Source organism: Lissotriton vulgaris, chromosome 2_1, assembly GCF_964263255.1.
Source record: "Lissotriton vulgaris chromosome 2_1, aLisVul1.2, whole genome shotgun sequence".
Taxonomy (NCBI): Eukaryota; Metazoa; Chordata; class Amphibia; order Caudata; family Salamandridae; genus Lissotriton; species Lissotriton vulgaris.
This window is the reverse complement of record NC_141687.1, coordinates 278,394,920-278,418,095: the sequence shown is the minus strand read 5'-3', so window position 1 is coordinate 278,418,095 and position 23,176 is coordinate 278,394,920. Positions and strand designations below refer to the sequence as shown.

General features: G+C 48.6%; 1 protein-coding gene across 5 annotated transcripts in view; it reads right to left on the bottom strand.

The window, feature by feature from the left end:
- The window catches only part of TBX4 (T-box transcription factor 4), a 706,415-nt gene that overhangs the window by 394,309 nt on the left and 288,930 nt on the right, over window positions 1-23,176 (bottom strand). For all 5 annotated transcript variants that reach the window (XM_086954928.1, XM_086954931.1, XM_086954927.1 and 2 more), the window contains exon 2: window positions 7,178-7,333. In XM_086954928.1, the coding sequence (XP_086811054.1) occupies window positions 7,178-7,330 (153 nt within the window). In that variant the 5' untranslated portion in view covers window positions 7,331-7,333. The remainder of the gene's footprint in view (window positions 1-7,177; window positions 7,334-23,176) is intronic.

Sequence of the window (23,176 nt, the reverse complement as noted above, 5' to 3'; positions counted from 1 at the left end):
CAGCCATCTCTGTCTAATTCAATCTGAACTAAACTTCAGGAAATCCCTGAATACCTAGATTTTTGCAGCCTCAGACTCCCTGTGTCTCACTTATCTGAACGCTACAGCACCTTTCTGAGCTTTTTATGGATTGGCCCGCATAGCGCCATTATGCTACCTTGTGATAGACGCACTTTATAAATAATATATACATACATATATACATGTGACATGTTGTTGGCCATTCAGAGTAGTCTGTGGCCATTTTAGGCCCATATGTGTATATTGTGCGATTTCCGAAATCGCAATTTAGCGATTTCCTAATTTGCCATTTCCTAATAGTGATTGCGAATTCGTAGAAATCGCTATTAGGAAATCGCAAATTACATACCTTGCGTTTTGCGATTCCCAAATAGTAATTTGCTATTTAGGAATTGTAAAATGGAAATTTCATACATATGGGCCAAAGTGCCAAGAAACCAAGATGCCCTACTTCTAGTTCTCTCTACTTTTTCTTTTCTTTTTCTTTTTTATTGCCATTTCACAGAAGACGGCAGTACAAGAGTATATCAGCAGTATTATACCGAGATGCATTATGTTTGTTACAACCATTATGTAACTGATTAACCATGCTTATCAACATTATCGCATACAAAGCTTCCTGTATTGTTGCACAAATGAATACCACATTTTGTGGCCAGATTCTTGAACATGCCTTTTAGCTCAACGTAACTTCCTCAACAACCCACCCCCCACATGCGGACGTCCCTTGGATTCTTGTTGCATAAAATGTTGTCATAGATATAATTCCTATTTTTGTGTTTTATATGAAGGCTGTAAATTAATTGTCTTGGTCTGTGAGTTCCTGTTTGGCTTAGTCTGCAGGTTGTTTATCATCAATGACCATGCTTGAAGGTCGTCCGTCAGTCTTTCATCTTTTCAAACCAGTTTCAATCATAGCATTTGTAAAGCGGGCTACATACCTGTGAGGGTCTCAAGACGCTAAGGAGGGGGGGAGTTGCTATTGTTCGAAGAGCCAGGTCTTAAGGAGTCTTCTGAAGGTCAGTAGGTCTTGGGTCTGCGGTAGGCGGATGGGGAGGGTGTTTAATGTCTTGGCGGCAAGTTGGGAGAATGATCTGCCGCCGGGGTCACTCTTTGGATGCGGGGGACAGCGGCGAGGGTGTGGTCGGTGGAGCTGGCGGGTGGGGGTGTAGAAGCGGAGTCGGCTGTTGAGGCACGCTGGTCCAGTGTAGTGGAGTGCCTTGTGTGCATGGGTGAGGAGCTTGAAAGTTATCCTCTTGTCGACAGGGAGTCAGTGCAGGTCTCTCAGGTGGGATGTGATGCGGTTGCGGTGAGGGATGTCGAGGATCAGGCGTGAGGAGGCGTTCTGGATGCGTTGGAGTCGCTTCAGGACTTTGGCCGAGGCTCCTGCATAGAGGGGGTTTCCTTAGTCCAGTCAGCTACTGACGAGAGCCTGGGTGACCGTCCTTCTCGTTTCGGTGGGGATCTGCTTGTAGATTCTGCGGAGAATGCGGAGGGTGTTGAAGCAGGCGGAGGAGACGGCGTTGACTTGCTTCGTCATGGAGAGGGTTGAGTAGAGGATGACCCCTAGATTGCGTGCGTGGTCGGTGGGTGTCGGAGCTGTTCCTAGAGCAGTCGGCCACCAGGAATCGTCCCAGGCCGAGGGGGTGGATCCGAGGTTAAGGACCTCTGTCTTGTCCGAGTTCAGCTTCAGTCGGCTGAACATTCTACTTCCCCACGGGCAACCCAGCTACACTCCATTCTGCCCTAACACGACAAGTCCGAGCTCGCCGTGACCACCCTATACCATTCCAAATAACTTTTGCATTTAGATTACAACTTAGAGTCCTTTCCTACTATCCTACCAGCAACCGGACAGCTAGACGGGGGCAAGACACTGCCTCTAGCTCCCTGACCACAATCTGGTCCCTACAGGAACGTGAAACGGATCCTCCCCCCCGCTGGTGCCCCACAACTGCTATCCCCATACTCTCCATAATTCAAAACTGTTACATTATCCACACTACAATCAATTATCTGCAACATCGACATTAGAGTTCAGTGTCTCTGTTCAGGATGCATCCATGCCTGACAGGAGGGTGTCTGGAACCATATCTTGTGACCCCAACACCCAGCCTTGGGATCCCTCTCGCTGCAGAGTTCTATCAGTTTGCACTCTGATTCTTCCAGGGCTGACCGCATGTTCGCCTTGTGACTTCGGACCGTTCGGCCTGTATCATTTGCTGGGCCTCCTCTGCGCCATGATCCATCAGCACTTCTTTGGGGTCCCAACCCTGTGTCCGCCAGGCCTGTCTCATCCATCCATGTCATCACCGCCTCTGCTGACATAAAAAAGTTGGATTTCCCTTTGTGCTCCACCCGCAATTTGGTTGGATATAATAGGCTGTATCGCAGGCCAGCCTCCCTCAGTCTGCGTTTCACCACTAAGAATGTTCGTTTTTGTTCTTGCACCGATTGAATATAGTCTGGGAAAATGGCAATTTGATGGCCTTGAAAGGACAGATCTCCTTTCGCTCTTGTGGCCTGAAGTATCATGTCCAGGTCTTTATAGTCGCCTGGGGTCGTGGGGGGTCACCTGGACGGGGGGACAGCTTTATAGCCTTTTAGGGGCGACTTCTTTAAAGATCCACTCCTCCAAGAGGAGGCTGGCCCCTCCACCTTTTCAGGAAATCCGATAAAGTGCAGATTATTTCTGCATGATCTTCCTTCAGCGTCTTCGGCGCGTTCATCTAGCTGTGCCACTCGTCGCTGTAAGTGCTCCACCAAGTCACTGAGCGATCGTACTTCTTGTGCATAGTCTCAACATTTTGTTCCGTAGCGGACACTCTGGCCGAGACCATTTGTAGATCGCACCACAACAAGTTCACCTCTATGGCCATGGCATTGATTATGTGTACTACGTCTTCTCTGGATGATTGGATCGCCGCCATAATATCTGTCGGAGATGAGGATTTATCTGAAGGGTGACCCGTTGCATCTACTTGCTCATCTGGGTACGCGGCTGCCCCAGCCACGTACGACAGGCCTGGCTGTGCGTATTTGGATATCTTATTGGTCTGCACCTTACTTGACTTTTCCTTCACCATCTCTGTGAGGTTTCAGGACCAGTATGCTCCTGTGAAGTGTGCAGTGTGAGCAGTATGGCTTGCCGATGATCGCGACCCCTTGTTTCACAAGCGCCTGCTCTGTCAGACAATAAGCAGCTGTGGGCCTTCACCGAAATGCCCTTTTTTCCGTTGCTGCTCTCTTCTTCCTTTATATGCCTGTGGACATTTAGGCAAAGCTTATTGGGGGCCATTGTGCCCCACTCTGCGACTTTTCACCTGGGTCTTGGCTTTTGCGTGTGCTTTCAACTTTAACTTATAAGGCCTGCCGGGGGGGGGGGACACCCAGTTTGTGGGACCCGGGCCCATCAACACCATAGCATGTCCTTTTGTCCTTGTGTCCTTGTACCGGCTTGTGTGTGTTGGAAAAATGCTGTAGGCCCTCCTTTCGTCGTGGCCTGAGTTTATGCTCTACTGTGCACACTCGAGTGCTTTCGCACTATGTCTCCAGCCTCTTCTCACTGATGAAGCCGCCGGCTCTTTCTGCCCTTCAGCTTTGCACCATAAGGCCCATCAAAACCCTGTCTGTATATAAGGGGAGAAGTCGGGGGTACCTTGATGATTTTCTTCTGCCCCCGTTTGCTGTGACTCAGTAACGGCCCCCCTTTCAGCCACAGCAGCCGTGTCTCACACTAGTCGGGCCTGGTTTCATTACAACGGAGGGGGGTGAGGTGAAGCTCCTGTTGTGTCACCGCCAGCCTTGCACTGCTTTTTTCTTTCTTCCGAGACAAGGAGGGGATCGGGTCAGTGGCGTCACTAGGTGGGTGCGGGGGGGGTGCGGACCGCACCGGGTGACACGCTCACATGGGGTGACAGCATCTGGTTACGCTGTGTATGTAACCCAGCTCTGCAGCCTCGCCTCTGCTCTGTGTCTATTTAAACTTATCCTCAGCGGCACGAATTCAAAGCACATTTCAGGTGTTTATTTCAGTCACTTTGAGAAAAGCCGAGAACTGTGAGGGAGAACCATGGGGGGGGTGGAGAAGGCGACGAGGAAAGGGTTAAAAGAGCAGCAGGCGGGGCACGGGGTGCAGGCGGAGGGGGAGGGATGGTGCAGGCAGAGAGGGAGATGGTGCAGGCAGAGGGTGAGATGGTGCAGGCAGAGGGGAGATGGAGCAGGCAGAGGGAGAGATGGTGCAGGCAGAGGGGAGATGGTTCAGGCAGAGGGTGAGATGGTGCAGGCAGAGAGAGAGATGGTGCAGGCAGGGAGTGGGATGGTGCAGTGGAGGGGAGATGGTGCAGACAGAGGGAGAGATGTTGCAGGCGGAGGGGAGATGGTGCAGGCAGAGGGAGAGATGGTTCAGCCAGAGGGAGAGATGGTGCAGGTTGAGGGGAGATGGTGCAGGCAGAGGGAGAGATGGTGCAGGCAAAGGGGAGATGGTGAAGGAAAAGGGAGACATGGTGCAGGCGAAGGGGAGATGGTGTGGACACAGGGAGAGATGGTGCATGCAGAGGGGAGATGGTGCAGGCAGAGTGTGAGATGGTGTAGGCTGAGGGAAAGATGGTGCAGGCAGGGGGTGAAATGGTGCAGGCGGAGGGGAGATGGTGCGGACAGAGGGGACATGGTGCAGGCAGAGGGTGAGTTGGTCCATCCGGTAAGTTGTGAGGGGGTGAAACCATGAGTTACCCGCACTGGCTGACACCAACCCTAGTGACGCCACTGGCTGCATTTCGGCTGACCCAAGCTCCTCTGTCTGCCGTCTGTGCCTCGTATGATGCAGCCTGTTGTGCCCGGGAGCTGCTCTCGTTGACGCGCTCACTGGGCTCCGGGTCTCGTAACTAAGCTCTCAATGATGTTCATATCCCGGGCCGACCCCTGTCTGCCCCCAAGACTGGGGTCTGCCGCGCCCGTAGAATTTACCTTTGTGCAGCCAATTCACCCTGTTGCTGCTGGGCCTGCCCAAAGATGCCGCCCAGCACACTTCAGTAGCTCCGCAACTTTCACGGCCCACGCCGAGCTCAGGATTGCAACCACGGGACCGCTACCAGGCTCTTCGGTGTGCAACGCTGGTCTGCTACCTGTCCAGGGGATTACAGAGTCTGGGGATAACAGGATACTGCTGGTTACTGAATCTCCGGCGGGAGCTCAGGCAGACAGTACTAGTCCGCCATGAGTCTAAGACACGCCCCCAGTTCTCTCTCCTTATGAAAGTGAAGCCATTTCTCCCAGAGAGCGACTTCAGAACTGATGTTCAAGTCCTTGCCTTGAACATAGATAGTCACACTGCTTTCTTGACTCCACACTAACCCGCATAGGTGAAACCTCTATGTCGAAGAACATCTTAAAATGGGCCTGGAGAACCACAGCCAACATCCTGAAGGAATTTCATTCGCTTCTCTTGCTGCCCTGCACTATCTTCAAAACCACCTCCAGCCTCCATGACTGGTATCCCAGCCTAGCTGGCTGACATGCTCACCATTTCTGGTGGCACATGGCATACCCGCAGCCATGACACTATTAGACTGGGGACAATTAAGTACAAAAGAGTAAAAATAAGTCAATAGGTATTCTCAATCTCTGCAAACAAGATCTGGAACATCCCAGTATCCCTTTGGGCATTCCCAACCTCTATCTAATTTAGGAAAGAGCTAGAAACAGGACTTTTTAAAGAACACTACATCTACTGCAGTAACAGTGCACTTTTACTCTTAAAAAGAAGATAGCCCTCCAGTCACACATTGACAGTGTCTTTCCCTTTGACTACGTACAGCGCTTCACTGGTTTTCAGTTAGGTTCACACTATATTAATAGCACATATATAAATGAAGCAGTGAAGGGTCTTTTGTCCTTACAAAGCTAAATCGCTACCACTTAATTCTAGGGCTCAACTAAGAAAACATGGGATTGTGAGTTACCGTTTGTAACGTGGCCTTATACTCCTTTAAATTTGTGATACAGGGACACATACAGGCAACTGCAGCATTTCATGTTTTAGAAATAATATGATACAATAAATAATATGATAACCCTCCTGGCTTATTTTTGCTTTACGCAGCAATGTTTCCATTATCTTGCTTTTATAAACTGCAACACATATTGTTTAAACATTCAATTGCAGACTTGCTTCCATGCCTTTGCTTCCAAAACAGGTTTAATGCTATACCTTTCGAAATTATAGCTCGCTTTCCAAAAAATGGTATGATGAATATATTCTTTAGGCGTGTCGGCGTTTTGTAAATATTCGTTTTAACGACTATCTAGTACAAGGTTTGACTGTCGTCATTGATGTTTTTCGAAAGTGCGACCAATTCAAAGGCGATAATAAACTTTCTTTGTGAAGAGTAACAATCAGATTTTGCTATGATAAACATGAAAAAAAGAATTCTATATCTGTACACCTATCTACTGAGTTTTTTTGTGATGTAGGCTTCCGGAAAAAAAAGGGCACCAACTGGTCAAAACCAGTCCTATAGGCATTGCTGATGTTAAAAGGAGCTGCCAGTCAGAGAGAGAGAGAGAGACAGACAGACAGAAAGAGAGAAAGAGAGAGAGAGAGAGAGAAAGAGATAGGACAAACGCCTGTAGGTGTTTAACATTTGACTGTGAAAAACGGTCATATCTGGTGGACATTCGAATTGATTTTTCCTGAATCTAGTTGTGGCACATGGTTTTTGGGACAACTGACAATATATGAAATACACACAAAAAATTAAGCAGAAGCATTGCTACGGCTTACATTTGTTTTTAATGCGAACTTAAACCAGTGTGCAAGGTCGGACATAACGACAGCTTCTAGGGAAACCTCAACCAAGGCTAGCACTTCATTACATTCCAGAACACCGCATATGACGCGATACATAAGAAAACATCTATAACTGGACAACTATAAATTTCATTAAGATGTTTCTCACCACCACATGCTCACAAAAAAACAAACATCGTGGCTGTAAATATAGACAGGCCAAAAAGCACTGTGAGTAAGTGTGTCACTGCGACCATCAACTCTGATTGATGGGCACTTAGCAGATGTCATATCCGGTGTATGGAGACGGGAGATGACGAACAGCAGCGCGCACTACAAGGAAATGTCTTGAAAGAGGCCGGGTGTTACCTGCTCGGGGTCCGGGCCCTGGGGGCTGCTCAGGGAGGTGTTCAGGGCAGCGACTGCCAGGGCCGGAGAGCCTCCTGCCGGCTCCACATGGCCGGCCGCCTGGGCTGCTGGAAACCCTTCGTCGCTCTCAGACAGGCCTTTGTCCTGGAGCATTTCCTGCAACAAAGAAGCGCACCTTGTTAGCCTCCCTCAGTCCGCGGGTACGGGCACAAAACGTTTCATGGTTTTAAAGTTTAGTGTTGTTATTGGATATCTCTATTCTGTCAACCTGATGCATAGAAACTCAAATAACAACGGGAACTTCAATGCTGACTTCTACATTAACAACAAAAATAACAGCCGCCAATAACACACCGATTTAGTTGTGAGACTTCCGTGTTTTTTGAAGAAAGAGAAAGCTTTATTTTAGGTTACCTCCCTAAAATTGAACCCATTTCAATGGAAGTCAATGAGGAAAATAAATTCCACCGAATTTGCCTCCTTATTCAATGTCTAGCTTGTCAATCCTTCATTTGTCCCCACGCCCCATGGAGCATATCCTCTTTACCACCTCTTATGATTGGCTGGCTTCTATGTTGCCCACTGCTTGCTCTTCAAGCACTACTTTTATCTTTTTGGTTAAGCACTCCATAAGAGTACATCTGTTTTCCAGCTGTTTCTCTCATATACTTCTGTACTCTTGCACTCTACGTTGCTCTGTTTGAGTGCCTACCAAATGAATCGTCTGGACGCATAATTGAACTTTTATGAAATGGTGACAAAAACATATTTTTAGACATTGTACACGAGTCTGGTTTGACAAAAACATGACCTACATATTACTATGGTGCTCAGGGTCTCAGTCTTGGAACAGAAGCGTAACACACAAATGTTGGAGAGTAGGGACATGGTCCGGAAATGTGCACTGTGCTCCGTTGATCTTGGATGATTTGCATAAACCACAAACCTCTGCAAACTACAGAGAACACACATTAGCAACCTTTAGAACATGTTTAGACATGTCTCTGCTGAAGTTGATCCCTACAACTATACTTCATAATACAAAACTGGAAATGCAAAGGCTGTAGAATGGCAGAATGCATTTATGAACTTCTGTCCAGAAATGGTTGAAAAGACATAGTCAGTGCTTAACTTGAGCCAGTGGTTTCAAGGTATTTGGCACCCGCACTAAATTGTCAACAATGGCACTTATGAGAGACTCCCACATGGTGGCAATGTTTATCCAATTTAGAGAGAGCACTACAACAGTTGTTTATTAATTCAGTATGCTGCCAAAGTCATTCCTATAGCTTTGGAGGCTTGGAATAGACAGAATTGTTACAACCATACAAGTGTGATGGTTAGTAGTTGTGTTGTTACTGCAGTTGGCAGCACTGACAGTGCCAATGGGCAGTGCACTCATGCCGAGTGCCCTGGCCCTTATTGTTTTACAGATAAAGTACTGAATATAGAAAATTTACTGAATACAAGGTCAAGTCGCAGGAAGTGAGTGGCTGCAGAGTTAAGAATAGACAGAGAAACCAACAAATTGCATGAAACTGGCAAAAAGTTGGCAACAAGTTCTTTGATTATATATCATTCAAAAATGGGAACATAATAGAGACTAAGAAAATAAGGGCTAGATGTAGGTAGGAAAGATTTACTGATTTTAAATTACCGAATTTTACCGATTCGGTAATTTAAAATCGGTAAATCTATGGGTCCGACATGTAGGTATTCCAGATGTGCTGGAATACCGAATCGGATGAATTCGGTATTTACCGATTCGGTAAATACCGATTCGGTAATGCCCATTCATTCCTATGGGCTTTGAAGCCCATAGGAATGAATGGGCATTACCGATTCAAATACCGAATCGGTAAATACCGATTCACACAAGGGTGCAGGGGGTGTCACTTTGACACCCTCTGGCACCCCAAAACAGGCACGGGTGCCATGTGACAGGCAGACCTGCATGCACAACGGAATCTGTATTTTACCATCAAATTGGATTTGATGGTAAAATACCGATTCGTTAAGGCTCCTGGGACTCTGAAGAGTCGCAGCTAAATATGGGTGGCTCCAAATCGGTAAATTTACTGAATACTTATTTTACCGAATCGGTAATTTTACCGATTCGGTAAAATAATGCCCCCTACATACCATTCGCCTATTTAACGATCGGTAACGGCCGAAAATACCGATTTTCGGCCGTTACCGACCGACCTACATCGGGCCCTAAATGACTTCTCTACTCCACTCTTAAACAAATCAGATCTCAGCAAAGTCATGACACCGGCACAGCACACCTTTAAATTTAGAGGTTGTAATTCTGAAATCTTAGTAGTCTAAAATTGGCATTGCTTTGGTGTTAGTTCATTATGAATTGCTGATGCTCCCAAACTAGTATCCAGACAAACAGGTGAAAAAGTATAGAAACATCAAACAGGCTGAAAGTATAACGCTTATGACAGATGTTTGAGGGGTGCGAGAGAGCCGAGCCACATGACGGCTGCACCTGTATGAGGCTATGTCAGCTGAGGCTCCTATCTGTCATTTATCCCCACATAAGACATCAATTCTTCTTTTAGAAGTTCAGTTGGAGACTCCAGAAGAGAAATGCTGAGGCCAAAGGCCTGTAACTTTATCCGACAACGAGTGGTTCGGGACTCACGAGTCAGGGGCATAACGAAAGTTGAGGGGGGCCCCTGCAAGGTACACGGAGGGGCCCCCTCTCTGGATTTAATTCGGAGCTCTCAATCCTGAGTACTGTGCTGATGGGGACCCATAAATGCGGGGGCCTATGTTACGCCCCTGTCACGAGTGTGAGGCCTACTCGGCTACCGTGCAGCAACCTCGCCTGCAGGAGGGTTAGCCTCAGGCGCTGAGGGAGGATCACACTCAGGGGTCGGGAGCCGCTTCACAACTGCCCGCCCTGCCTGCTGCGCACGGCGGCCCGGGGAATCAAAGCGCGGCCTGGGAACGCCTTGTGGTTAGAGGGGTCTGGGGCCTTGCAGCACAAATATTGCCCCCCTCTGCCATGCAGGCGTGAAAATCCGACTGGTAGAGCCTCCAGAAAGTGGCTTGTGGCGGGCAGTTGCAAGCGCCTGAACAATGACTTCAAGGGGTGTATGGAATACACTCAGAGTGTAAAACATTCCAAGTACTACACCCCCCTCCCTTCTACACAACAGCAGAGAACAAAAACAAAACAAAAAGAAGAAAAAGAAAGGCAAAAACAGGGAAGCATAAAAGGGGGGCTTGGGGGAGGGCAGCCGACCCCGGGAGGTCTCCTCCCCCGGGCGGTTTGGGAGATCTGGGTGGGGGTTTTTATTCTAGCAGGTTCCATTGGGCGTTTTTTGGGCTGGTTTTGGTTGTATTGTGCGTTCCCCTTATAAATGGGCGGGGCTCCTCGCTCCGGGCACCATTTTAGGCTTGGTGACCTGGTGGCCGGTTGAGCTTAGAATTTTTTGTCTTGTTTCCTTGTGCTTTCTGATTCGTGGTCATGTCTGGTGAAGATTACCGAGTGTTGGAGGCTATTCGCCTACTTAGCGAGGCGGGGCGTTTGGACCTGGTCATTGGCGACCGGGGTCAGACTGAGACCCCGCGCCCCCAGCGGGAGGCCTCTGCGAGGGTGTCGGCTGTGGTGGCAGCATGTTACTCTCCGAAACGTCGGAGGCAGGATGGGGTAAGTGAGCGGGGTCGTTCCAGGACTCGGCGGGCGGGTTCTAGGGCCCGGCGGGGGAGTGATGCTAGTTCTTCTGATACGGCTGTTTCTTTGGATTCCTCGTTGTTGGGAGTGGCTGGGGAGGGTGGTTTTCCTCCTGTGGAGGGGGAGGTTTCCGAGGTGGGTTTGCGGGAAAGAGCAGCCTCTGCTCCCGTTTTGCGGGGCCGTCGTGCTTCCAGGCAACGTGGTTGCACGCGGCGTTCGGCTTCTGCCTCTGCGGGGGTGGGGACTGACGTCACTCAGATGGGGCGGGCGGAGGCCATTTTGGATGTGGTTTCTGTGGCGCAGCAACCGTTACGGGGTGCTTCGGGTCAGGACATGCAGGGGGTGGTCGCTCCTTTGAGCGTTATACGCCGCCATGTGGTTCAGGTCCCGTTAACGGTTGACAGTGGTGCATTAGGTGTGCCCATCGCGCGTCCTTTGGTATCGAATCCTGGAGTTGGAGGGCCTGAGGGCCGTGGCGTGCTTGTTCGTTCTGTGGGGAGGGATATGCAGAGTCCGTTATTGTTCTCTCCCTCGGGATCTGTTGGGGGGGAAGCTGTGTCCGGGGGTTGCAGTTCCTTGGGGGAGGGGGAATGGGCCCAGATGGGTTTGGGAGAGGGTGTTGGGCGGTCTGACATGCTTATACCTGGTGGGGATTTGGGTGACGCGGGCGGGTCGGTGGGGAGTCACCGCCAGTTGGAGGTGGTGGGAGACCTTCCTATCGGGGGGGTGGTGAGTGGAGAGGATGTTGTTCGGCAACGTGAGGATGGAGAAGGGTCTTTTTATAGGCTGGCGGGGGAGTTTCAGTGTCCTGGTAGGAAGGTGGTTTTCGGGGCCTGCATCTCGGGGTGCTGTTGCTGTTAGGGGGGTTCAGGACTGGGATGCTCAGGGAACTGCTTCGCGGATTATTCAGGCTGTGTTGGATGGTAGCTCGGATGAGGAGGTTTGTCCGCCGTCTCCTAGGCTTTGCGATGCTTTAAAAAGAAGAAGTGCTGTTAGTTCTGGTAGTTTTATGGTGTCTGGCAGGGGTGGCGGTTTTACTGTTGGCGGTTTGTCTTCGGCACATAGAGTTGGTTTTTGTGAGGGACCCGGCACACCAGTCCGGCCTTTTTCTTTACAGGAAGAAGCTCGACCTACGGCAGCAGACTTGGCAGGGCGGCAGGCAGCCCGGGTACGCCGAGGAGAAGTGCGGGTGGAGCCTAGCGCGGCACGTCCCATACCTTCGAGGGATCCCGCCGAGGCCATCACACGCAGGTTTACTACGACCTCGATGGTCCCAACGAGGGATTGCAACATGGGCGGTGCCTCCGGGTCCGGCACGACCTTCCCGGCCTCAGCGGTGGATTCTAGCGTTGTACATGGGAGCGGGTTACGTACGACCTCTCTCGTGCCACGTGGTGGTTATACTACTGGTTTATCTTTTTCAGTAAGTCAACAGGTTGTCAGTAGTTCTGGTGGGGGGATGTATAGACGAGTTCAGTCGTCCTCCCCACCTAGGTCCAGAGTGAGGGCTGGTAAGGCCCATGGTCGTTCAAACACGGTGGAGTCAAGGCAGTCTTCAATGGTTGTACCTGCCCCCCCTCAGTTGGAGGAATCGCTCATTTTAGATTATGATGAGGATAGCCCTGAAGAGGGCGAAGTTCGTGAGTTGGTGTCTGGGGGGGGGCATGTTAATGTTTCTCGTGATATGTTACAGGACCAAGTGGTTCGGAGTCGTGTGGAATCGTCAAGGCCACGAGTGCTCGGCCCCGCGGTGAGGGCTCCTCGGAGGGCGGACGACGGTGCACAGACGGCGTGGAGGACGGAAACCAGTCAACCGCCTCTTTTACGTCCAGGTGAGAATGTGGTTCAGGCCGTGCGGCCCAATATGGTGTCTATTGGTGTTGGTGTAGATTTAACATCTACTGAAAAGGATGGCAAATTACATAAAGGACGTGTTGTACGAGATCAAGGTGTAGGTACAAACGGGGATGATATCAATACAAGTGAAAAGGTGGATAGTGGCACGTCCACTGTTGGTTTGGGCACTACGAAAAATGTACTTCACAGTAAAGAACTTAAAATCAAAAAGTTGCCGTACATGGGTGTTACGAAGCCATTGGGGGCTCATTTGATGCTCAGTACGAAGGAAAGGATATGGAATGGTGAGTATGTGGAACTGTTGAAATTGCTCCACAGGGAGGTCCGTGCTAAAGAGGGTTCCAAGGAGGAGGAGTTTGAATTGGCAAAACGCCCTAAAGTGCCTCTGACTATAGAAAATTGGACGGCGGCCTTTTTAATTTTTGCCAGCGTCTACTGTGAAAAATTCCCTGAGCGCTGCGTGTCCTTATTTAAGTACATGGATGTTATCCGTAAGGCTCAGCTAACTAGGAATGATTATGCTTGGGCTCAATATGATGAGGAGTTTAGGGCGCGTATGGCTTGGGATCCTGAGGCGAAATGGGGTGAGTTGGACTCAGACCTTTGGCAGCAAACGATGGGGTCGTCTGCCTCTGGTAAAACCATTTTTACAGCCAGCGGTCTTCCTATAGTATATCGTCCCTTTCAGTCCCGTCCCACCCGGGGAGGGGTGGGGGCCATCTCTACTACTCTATTACCGGCACGTGTTGGGATTTTAATACTGGGACCTGTAGTAGACAGTTCTGTAAATTCCGTCACGAATGTTCACAATGTGGGAGGAAGAGTCATCCGTTATCCCGTTGCTGGGGTCCTAGGATGCCAGGGCCCCAGGGTTCTCAACAGAGTTCAGGAACTTTCGTGCCACCACAGCAACCCTCAGCTCCCAGGGGAGGGAAGTCTTCATCCGGTGCTGGGCCCAAAGGCTCGTACGCCGGTTAATGTTACTCGATTGGCCGCTGCTTTACGGGACTATGAGCCTGCCGAGCAGCGGTCGGTCTTGTTGTTGGGTTTTCAGGTGGGGTTTCGGTTGGGGTATGAAGGACCACGTTTAAGACGTTGGTCCAAGAATTTGAAGTCTGCGAGCGAACACCCTGACATTGTACAGTCGAAATTGGACAAGGAAGTAAGTGAGGGTCGAATGGCGGGCCCGTTTGACGATTGGCCTCTGGTGAACCTAATCGTATCCCCTATTGGTGTAGTCCCCAAGAAGGAGCCTGGTCAGTTCCGGCTCATTCAACACCTATCGTGGCCTGAAGGTGGGTCGGTGAATGATTTCATTGACACTGAAGCTGCATCGGTATCTTATTCATCGGTGGATGTAGCCATGCAGCTGGTTGTCTCTGCGGGCCCTGATGCTCTGATGGCAAAATGCGACATCAAATCCGCATTTCGTCTCCTTCCAGTCCATCCTGAAGACTGGTGTCTTCTGGGCATCCATTTCCTTGGAAAATGGTACGTGGACAAGGCGTTGCCAATGGGCTGTTCCATGTCTTGTGCGTTGTTCGAAACTTTCAGCACATTTCTTCAATGGTGGTTTACTACACAGAGTGGCCATGATCTTGTCACTCACTATTTGAACGACTTCTTTTTTGTGGGTGCTGCCAATTCGTTGGTTTGCCAAGCGGCTCTCACATCGTTTCAATCATTGATGAGTTACTTGGGTGTGCCATTGGCCCCGGAGAAGACCATGGGTCCTTGCGCGACCATGTCTTTTTTGGGGATCGAGCTTGACTCTCATTTGATGCAGGCTCGTCTTCCATTGGACAAGAAACAGAAAATGCTTGAGCTGGTTGGAACTATGTTGGGGAAAGAGAAGGTGTTTGTGAGAGAGATACAGGTTTTGCTGGGACACCTGAATTTTGCCTGCAGAGTGGTTCGGGCGGGTAGGACTTTCTGTAGGCGGTTGGGCAGAGCTTTGTCTGGTCATTCCCTTCCACATCATAGGGTGAGACTGTCTGCGGGGGTGAAAGAGGACTTACGTATGTGGGTCTTCTTCTTACATTCCTTCAATGGTGTGCCTTTGTGTTGGGAGGTGGATTGGTGTTGGGAGGTACAGATCTTCTCTGATGCCGCTGGTAGTGAGGGTTTTGGTCTCTACTGGCAAGGAAAGTGGTGTGCTCAACAGTGGCCCTTGCAATGGAAGAATGGTGGTAGAAGTATTGCTTTTCTGGAACTTTTTCCTGTGGTTGTTGCGGTCACACTGTGGGGGGCGGAGTTGGCCCACAAAAAGGTCCTCTTTCGGATCGATAATATGGCTGTGGTTCAGGTGATTAACAAACAGTCGGCCAGAGATCCCCAGATTTTGAAGCTTCTGAGAGTGTTTGTGTTGGGTTGTCTGAAACATGATATTTGTTTTCGGGCCCTGCACGTTCCTGGCGTGGACAATGACATTGCGGATGCTTTGTCTCGTTCACAGTGGGAGAGATTCCGTGGGCTTGCTTTGGAGGCAGACGAGGAGCCGACTCTCATGCCAGACCACCTGTGGACGGTAGGCAACACCGGGTCCTTCACCTGGTTTTAGGTTCCCTGGCTCCTTCCACGAGGACAGCGTATGAGTTAGCCTGGAAGGAATTTTTGGAGTCGGGTGCTTGTTGGCGGGAACTGGATTGGCAACGGTCGGAGGATGTGGTACAGTTCATTTTGGTTTTGATGGATAAGAAGTTGTCTAGAATTACTATTTCCGGTAAACTGGCTGGCGTTTCTTTCATGGGTAAGCTTTTGTGGTGTTACTCTCCGTCGGCTGGGGAGTTGGGTAGGAGAATGTTGGAGGGGTGGTCTAGAGAGAGTGGTGCTATTCGCACTTTGCGATCCCCTTTGTCGTGGCAACGGCTGTTTCAAGTTATTTCTGTTCTCCCGGTTGTGTGCACTGACCGAGTGGAAGCGTGTTTGTTTGCCACGTTGATGGTGTGGATGTTTTTTGGAGCCTTTCGTGTGTCTGAATTGCTTGGCAACAGGTCCTCTCCTGGCCTTCTGTGGGGGGATGTTCAAATATCGGAGCGGGGGGTCCACATCTGGCTCTCACACTCCAAAACGGATCAGAGGAGTATGGGTAAGGGTGTCTGGTTGGAGTCGGTTTCTCCTCCGGAAACGTGCCCTTTAAAATGGGCTATTTGTTGGAAGAAACTGTCGGATGGGCCTTTGGATCTTCAAGTTTTTCGCCATGCTAATGGTTCTTGTGTGACAAATTATCAACTGCGCATGGTACTGCGTAAAGCGCTGCGACATATTGGTTTGGATGGGTCTTTCTACGGTACTCACTCCTTTCGGATTGGGGCGGCCACGGAGGCCTTCAACAGGGGCTGGTCGAGGGAGGACATCATGGGTCTGGGGCGCTGGACTTCTAATTGTTTTCGGCACTATGTTCGTAATGAGGCTGCTGGAGCGCTGGCTTCTTCATCTGTTTTGCCTGTCTGATTCTGTTTTCTTTTACAGGTTCTGTGGCTGGTCCTCGGGCTGCTTACATTACAGTTTGGATCGTGGGTCATTCCTTCATTAAGAGAGCTCAAGTTCAAGCTCGTCAGAGTTATTTTGGTTCATCGTTGGGTTTCAATGATCGTTTGTTTAATGTGGTTTGGAAGGGTAGGGGGGTATGTTATGGAAGGAACTTATCCCTGCCTTGAATTCTTGGTTGGTAGGGGGGGTTTGCCCGGATGTTCTGGTGCTTCATTTGGGTGAAAATGACATGGGTTCTGTTAAAGGGGTTGTCCTGCTCCGGGCAATTAAAAAGGATTTGGCCCTATTGCACAGCCTGTGGTCGGGTTGTCATGTCATTTGGACGGAAATGGTGCCGCGGAGGGTTTGGAGGTATGCGGTGAAACCGAAGGCGGTGGATAAATCTCGGAGGAAAGTGAATATGGAGGTTTCCCGTTTTTGTAGGGACTTGGGTTTCGGTCGCATCGTCCATAGCGACATTAAATATGATGCGGTGAAATTTTTTAGGGGGGACGGTGTTCATTTGTCCCGTATGGGTATGGACTTATATCTGCTGGAGTTGCGGGAGGTCCTATCTCGCTGTTTGGCTGTGCAACAGTTTGTTGGTGAATAGTGATAGTCGGTGTGGTGGTTTTTTGGTTTCCCCTTCCTTTTCTTATGTGCTCTCCCTCGACCCCCCCCCCCCCTGTTTTAGGTCGGTGTGGGGGGGCAGAAAGGTGGGGCTCTCTCCGTATCAGTCTTTCACCCCACGGCTTTCTGGATGGCGGTTTTGCTATGTGATGGTCATTTTTGGGCCAAGTTTGGACCCGTTAGTTGTAATCGGATCTTGTTTGGGGATTTTTCAGACTGATTGAGGTGGGGTTCGGAGAATATGGGTCGGGGGATATGATCAGTTGGTTTATAGTCGGAGATGTGATATTTTATATTTGTTAGGTGATGTTATAATGTTATAATGTTATTGGGGTTTGTATGGTTTTGTGTTGGGTATGTACGGGTGGGGGTGGGTGTGATGGAGGGTGTGGGGTGGGGGCGGGGTTTGGGGTTTGAAATAAAAACGAACAAAAACTTGGGTTGTGATTTAGATTGTGAGGCGGTTGCCGAGTGTGTGTATTTGTAAATGTGCACCTGTTCCAATAAAGCGGCCTTTTTCACACTTCAATGGTTTTTGGGTCTGCTCACTCTCCCCCCACCCCTCTCTCCCAAGGGGGGCTTGGGGGAGGGCAGCCGACCCCGGGAGGTCTCCTCCCCCGGGCGGTTTGGGAGATCTGGGTGGGGGTTTTTATTCTAGCAGGTTCCATTGGGCGTTTTTTGGGCTGGTTTTGGTTGTATTGTGCGTTCCCCTTATAAATGGGCGGGGCTCCTCGCTCCGGGCACCATTTTAGGCTTGGTGACCTGGTGGCCGGTTGAGCTTAGAATTTTTTGTCCCTCCCTCCCTCCCTCTTTTTAGGGGGATTTTTCTATTATTTATTTAATTGTTTGGCTGCTGTTTGAAACATGTGTTCATGGGGTTTTACGTTGTTCTTTTGTCGCTTCGGGACAGGTGCGTGGCGGTTTTGCTATGTGATGGTCATTTTTGGGCCAAGTTTGGACCCGTTAGTTGTAATCGGATCTTGTTTGGGGATTTTTCAGACTGATTGAGGTGGGGTTCGGAGAATATGGGTCGGGGGATATGATCAGTTGGTTTATAGTCGGAGATGTGATATTTTATATTTGTTAGGTGATGTTATAATGTTATAATGTTATTGGGGTTTGTATGGTTTTGTGTTGGGTATGTACGGGTGGGGGTGGGTGTGATGGAGGGTGTGGGGTGGGGGCGGGGTTTGGGGTTTGAAATAAAAACGAACAAAAACTTGGGTTGTGATTTAGATTGTGAGGCGGTTGCCGAGTGTGTGTATTTGTAAATGTGCACCTGTTCCAATAAAGCGGCCTTTTTCACACTTCAATGGTTTTTGGGTCTGCTCACTCTCCCCCCACCCCTCTCTCCCAACAAAGAATATTAAGAACATGCCTCTTATAACAATAAATAGCATATTGGCACTAGTACTTAATTTGTAAAAAAAAATGAAGTGCCGGGGCTGAAAATGCTTCCAAGGAGGCTACAGCCCACTTCTACCTCCTGTGTGCCCAACTTTCAACACCCGCATAGTCTCTATCCTGTAACCGCGCTCTGCTGTCTGTCCCCTAAGACGTACTTTTTACTTCTTTACCTACATCGACAGATGAGTGTGAAAACAAAGGCCCACATGCATCAAGCTATTTAGGAATCGCAAACGGTGCGATTCGGTAGAATCGGCCGTTTGCGATTCCTAAATAGGTTTATGGGATGCATCAAGCATTTTTGGTGAAATCGCTATTTTTAGCGAATTCCAAAAATGCGATTGCTTTTAAGGAATCGCAAAATTGCGATTCCTTAAAAGCAATGCATGATTAATTTTAAAATTGCGAATTCGCAAATCTGGGGTGCAAATTACCACGAGGTTGAACCTCGTGGTAATTTACGAAAAAGTGTTAACATGCTCTAATTTGCATTTTGAAACACTGTCATGTTACAGACACACATGTCCTTAGGACATGTGTGTTTGAAACATGCACTTCAAAATACATTTCAGGGGTGCAGGGGGGTGTTCAAAGGACCCCCCCCCTGCACCCATGGAATCCATCAACATTTTGCGAATTCTAATTTGCGAATTCGCAATTCCCATTGATTCCAATGGGCCTTTTGGCCCATAGGAATCAATGGGAATTGCGAAATCGCAAATTGGAATTTGCATAATATTTGCGATTCGGTAGAAATTGCGATTTTTACTGAATCGCAAATTTTATGCAATTTTAATCATACATCCCGTTTTGCGATTCCTTATTTGCGATTCGGTAAAAATCGCAAATTAGGAATCGCAAAAACGGACTTTGATGCATGTGGCCCAAAATGCTTTTTTTGAATATATTAATCAGTGCGGACTGACTGGGTTTGTTGTAGGTCAGGAGGCTGCTTGAGCACAGCAGGTCATGTCACTGCTAGTGCCTGTAATTAGTTTGGTCCAGTTATAATGACGGCATAGGCATTCACTGCTCAGCTTGCTGTGACCCTGCCTGCCACAGCACAAGCACTGTCCCCCGCGGCAATACTGCAATGCCTGTGAGATGTGAGTATGGCTGTTGCACCTACTGGGCTCAAGCACACTCAGCAATTAGCATGCTTGGAGGCAGTGCACGGAAACTGCAGGTGACTTCATAGCGCAGAAAAGTTGGGGTGGGCCACAGCCACATCAAGCACATTGAGGATAGTAGCAATGCAGGGCTGCACGCCCCCTCTACAATGATCCAATGGGAGGCTTAGGCTCAGGCAGTGGCAGGGTGCTGCAGACTCCGGAAATAGAATGCAAGCCATTCGTTAATGATGACTTCTTGGATTCATGACAGGCGTGATGACATCATCACTAAAGTGATGATACACAATCATGCCTGCCTGAACAGATGTATGCCTACCTATGAAAGCATACCATCCCGTCACCATGATAGGTTTGTGGTTCTTTTTATTTTAAATTGGGCAATTAATATTGAGACCACCACCTGCAGGACCAGAAATCATAGCCCTGGCCCTTTGAAAGAAGTGCCGGTGCTGAGCACCTGAAAGCACCTTCTCAAATTAAGCACTGATTGGCACTCTAATTACGGGAAAAGCAAGAGAAAAATACAATGCGCAAAACCAATACAATTAGTGAGCCCCCAGTGAGTGAGGCTCCTTCACCATGTTTGTACATAATCCTCCAAATGGAGGTGAGGTCTGCGAAGCCTAGAAGAGCGAACTTCTCTGGCCCCCTTGTAGCCTACCATGCCTTATTTTGACCCAGCACACACACTTTTACCACCGAACCTGACACCTTCTTCACCATTTTCCTCATGACAAGAACTCGTAAGCCACGTAGGGATCAATTAAGTGCCTAGCTTCCTTCCATGCATTTTCTCAAACAGAGAAAACCCAGTCACACTATGTGCTGTAGTGTGATGAGCCCACACCATATCATCCACCATTAGTTACCTTGACATCCTTCCCACTCTAAATAGCCATGGATATGGTACCCTTCCCTAAGCAGTTGGCCCGCTCCACCCTGCCATTGGCTTGTGGGTTGTAAAGTGCTGTGCGATGGTGGGTAATGCACACTTATTCAGAAAAGATTTCATTTTGTGCTAAACAAGTTGCGTACAATAGTCAGTAGCGAAGACACAAAGCAACCCTTCCTCTTGAAAATACCATTCAACATATTCACCGTCCTTCTAGTGGTCACATCATGCATAAATCTGACAATCAGACATTTGGAATGTACATCCATCAAAACCATGGCATTCCTCAATCCCTCCTCCAGCATCTGAATAGGCCCAATAAAAACCCAGCCATACCATACTCCAAGGTGCACCAGGGTCCTCAATGTGCCCTTGAGCTGCTATGAACACCAGTCTTAGGCCTGTTTTCGCTCTCCCTACACACTTCACAATTCACTATCCACGACATGATCTGCTCAGCTATACATGGCCATCACAAATTCTCTCTCACCCGTTTCTTTGTCATAGTTTGGCCAAGGTGACCCTCATGTGCCAACTTAATGATCTATCGCCTCAAACCTTCTGGTAGCACAAATATGTCATTCCTCATAAGAACGTTTGTGTCACTCACACTCAACTCATCCAGAATCTTCACAAAAGGCCTCACTGAAGGAGCCACTGTGCTCACCCTGCACCACCATATGCTCAACACTCCTAAGGACCAAATCCTGATCCATGAACTTGCACCACTCATCTGCCGAGAATGAACTACCAATGCTCTCTTTCACATTTCTCAATGAAGCCACAGCTCTGGCCTGATCCCAAGCAGAAACACCATGACTATTTTCCCAATAACCTTTCAAAGTCAAATGTGACAGGCAGTCAGACTGCGCATTCTTCCAAGCTGGTATGTGCGCAACCCGGTAACGATGCTCCTGAAGTCTGGAAGCCAGTCTAGCCAGCCTAGCCGAGCCCTTATCAGCTCTACCAGGACTCATAACTTTTACCAACATAACTTTCTACTTTTAGGGTTTACGGTTTGTACGAATACAAAAATTCAGACCCCACAAAAAGGTCCTACAATGCTCGGTGGATCAGGCTGCTGCTAAAGCTTCATGCTCTATGACAGGATAGTTGCTCTCACATCCCGTCAACGGGCGCAAGGCTAAAGCTATGTTATTTTCAGAGCCCTCATGTACCTGGGACAAAACTGCCCCAACCAACGCACATTGGCATCTTCTGTCAAAAAGGTGAGTGTCAAATGGTGCAAGAATATCTGCCCCACAAATGTCCTTCATTATCAAATCAAATGGTTTCTGTTGAACATTGCTCCAAACAAATGTGCACCCTTTCCACAACAACATTCTGAGATCTTAAGTTGTGCCCACAAAATTGTTTACCAATTTGGCATAATACTCGATGAAGCCCATGAATGATTGTAACTGATCTTTAAAATGGGAAATAGGTGCAGCCCTGATAGCCCCCAACAAGTAAATCTTGGGACTGACACCCTGCCCTGAAATAATATGTCCAAGGTATTCTATTTTCTCCACTATGAACCTACATTTATCCTTCCTCTAGGTAAGGCCCGCCTCCCTTAGCCTACCCAAGACATTTCTCAAGGTGTTGTTTTGTTCTTGGATAAACCCACCAAAAACTAGAATATTATCCTGAAAAAATTGTACATTATCCAATCACCTGAAAACCTCGGACATGATCCACTGAAAAACACTTGCAGCTGAGGACAATCCAAAGAGCATCCTCGTAAAACAAAAAGTACCTTCCATGGTGATAAAAGCTGTAAGTTCCTAGAATCCTCATGTAACTTGATCTGGGAGTAAGCACTTTTCAAATCAAGTTTAGAAGAGTACTTACTACCCTAGCAATTGAAACAGTTTGTTAATATTGGGGAGTGCAAATGTGTCTATTACTAGATGCTGGTTTAGGATGCGAAGGTCCACACAGAACCTAAGCTTGCCATCTCTCTTCTTGGCAAATACCACCAGAGAGAACCATTCAGAAGCCTCAACTGGCTCCATAACCCCTTCTCTGAACATGTCCTCTAACATTCTCTTTACCTCATCACTAACAACAACTGGCACACTCATCAATTTGAGCTTAACAGGGATAGTACCCTTCTCCACCACAATTTTATGGTTGTACCCTTTCATTTCCCCCAGCTTCTCACTAAATATGTCTTCCATCTCACCCAAAACCCCTTCATTGGTAACACCAGACACACATAACACCAGAAACTGTAGTAACTTAGACGATTTCAATGCACAAGCGGATGCCCTAACGAATAAATTAAGAGCAAGAGATTACCCCAAAGGCATCCTGAAAAAAGTTGCAAAAGGGCAAAGAACCAAAATCGTGAAGCCCTCCTGGAGGATTACAACAAAGACAGCGAAGAGGAGACACCCCTAACATGCGTGTCAACCTACAGCAATATCTCGAATGCAGTGAGCAGATGTGTGGGTAAACACTGGCGCATTCTGACGAGCAATGGCCGTAAATGGAAAAAAACTCTTTTTTCCTACAAACGTGAAAGAAGCCTCCAAGATGCATTGGTTCACACACGACCCAGGAATGTAGAAACAACAGAGGACAGCAATGTCCTTACCACATGGGGCCTACCTAGAGTTATTGGCCGCTACTCCTGTGAAGGATGTAGTGTGTGCCACCTGACCTCAGCAACAAAAACACTCCGTCTTGAGGAAGGTAAACTCTGGCAGTTAAGAGGCCATACCAATTGTAATTCATCCCACGTCATTTACCTGGTGACATGCCCTTGTGGTCTCCGGTATGTGGGGATGACCACGAGAAAGATAAAATTGCGCATCGGTGAACACCGCAGCAACGTGAGGTGCCGTAAGACTACTACAAAACTAACCGCACATTTTCTCGAACTTGGCCACTGTCCAAATGATCTAAGATGG